Source organism: Metopolophium dirhodum, chromosome 1 (assembly GCF_019925205.1).
Source record: "Metopolophium dirhodum isolate CAU chromosome 1, ASM1992520v1, whole genome shotgun sequence".
Classification (NCBI taxonomy): domain Eukaryota; kingdom Metazoa; phylum Arthropoda; class Insecta; order Hemiptera; family Aphididae; genus Metopolophium; species Metopolophium dirhodum.
Window position 1 is genome coordinate 145,781,665 of NC_083560.1, and position 1,799 is coordinate 145,783,463.

General features: G+C 28.0%; 1 protein-coding gene across 1 annotated transcript; it reads left to right on the forward strand.

Moving 5' to 3' along the window:
- The first annotated feature begins 820 nt into the window (after positions 1 to 820).
- On the forward strand, positions 821 to 1,289 carry LOC132934482 (uncharacterized). The gene is made up of 2 exons (XM_061000782.1): positions 821 to 908; positions 979 to 1,289. Exons 1-2 carry the CDS (start codon positions 821 to 823, stop codon positions 1,287 to 1,289), a joined length of 399 nt encoding a protein of 132 aa, XP_060856765.1.
- The last annotated feature ends 510 nt before the right edge of the window (positions 1,290 to 1,799 follow it).

Below are 1,799 nucleotides of genomic sequence, written 5' to 3' on the forward strand. Positions count from 1 at the left end.
AGCCACCGCTGTATACAATGCGTTAAATGATTGGGGTTTATTGGATGTTGTGCAAGGTTTATGTTGTGATACTACTTCATCCAATACAGGCCGTTTGAATGGAGCATGTATTCTTATTGAACAAAAATTAGACAAAGATTTACTCTACCTCCCTTGCAGACACCACATATACGAGTTGGTGTTAAGAAGTGTTTTTGAAACTAAAATACCACAAGTAACTACAAGCCCATCTATTCCATTATTCAAAAATTTCCAAAAAAAATGGATTGATATTGATTCTAGTAATTTTATAAGCGGATTAGAAGATCAATATTGTAGTAGTGCCATAGAAAATATCAGAGAAGATATTCTTAATTTTGTACGAAGTCAATTAGAAATTAAAAATTCACGCGATGATTACAATGAGTTTTTAGAATTGGTACTAATATTTATTGGTGGAAATTTTGAAAAAAAAATTAAAATTCATCCACCGGGTGCAATGCATCAAGCTCGATGGATGGCTCGAGCAATCTATTGTTTGAAAATATTTATATTTAGGCATCAGTATCATATTTCTGCCACTGAGAAAAAAGCGATTGGGGAAGTTTGTATTTTCATCGTTAAATTTTATGTCAAAGCGTGGTTTACTTGTACATTGCCAATAAAAGCTCCAAACCTAGATTTACAATTTATTAAATCTTTAAAATCCTACGAAATAGTTGATAGTCAAATCTCCACAGCCGCTATCAAAAAATTATGTAATCACTTGTGGTATTTAACTGAAGAAGCTGCTGCTCTATCGTTTTTCGACGAATCGATACCTTTTGAAACAAAAAAATTAATGGTAAAAGCTCTTAAGAAAAAATCATCCATTAACTCGACTAAACGGCTTACACTTCAACCATATCAGATTGATGAAAAATTTAATGGTGAGTATATTATTTAAAATAATAATAATATAAATTAAATAATAATACAATTTATTTTTACATTTTACAGAAATGAATATTGATAAATTTATTTCAGAAAATAGCCTAAAACTATTCACCAGATTTGGTATCGATACAAGTTTTTTACAATACGATCCAAAATCGTGGGATAACAATATCAGTTTTGTTAATGGTAAAGAATTAATAAAATCTCTAAAAATGGTCAATGATACAGCTGAGAGGGGCGTGAAATTAATGGTGGACTTTAATGAAGCGTTAACAGTCAACGAAGAGCAAAAGCAATATGTACTACAATGTGTTCAAGAACACAGACAAATGTTTCCAAATTGTAAAAAGGAAACATTAAAAAAATTATATTAATTTAAATCATTAATTATATACTTTAATAAATAAAAATATTTCATAATACATTAACTCTGATGACTATTTAGTATTTACCATTAATAATAATTAATAATATGTTTATATAGTTTTAACAATAGAAATTTTCAGAATACGGTATTTCTATCTATTTAAGTCAATATATCTCAAGAACAGTAGAAGCTATTAAAAACTTGTTAAGAAATAATTTATAGACAATTTTGTTTTATTTAAAACATGTTATATAAATAATTTCGATTTACTCAACGGTTTGCGAAATATTTAAAAAAGTATAAAGAATTCTCATAAATATTCAAAACTTGAATTAATTCAAACTTTAGGTTCAATTCGGCACGGGTTAACCTAGTTTGATTGCCTCAATATTTTTTGTAATTCATTTTTATATGCATACACACGTTTTTAAGGGGTGAGCCCAAAACAATTTTGCAATTTTTTTTTCATCATCTATAGCTAAGGAACACCCTAATGTATATATGATTTAATGTGGGT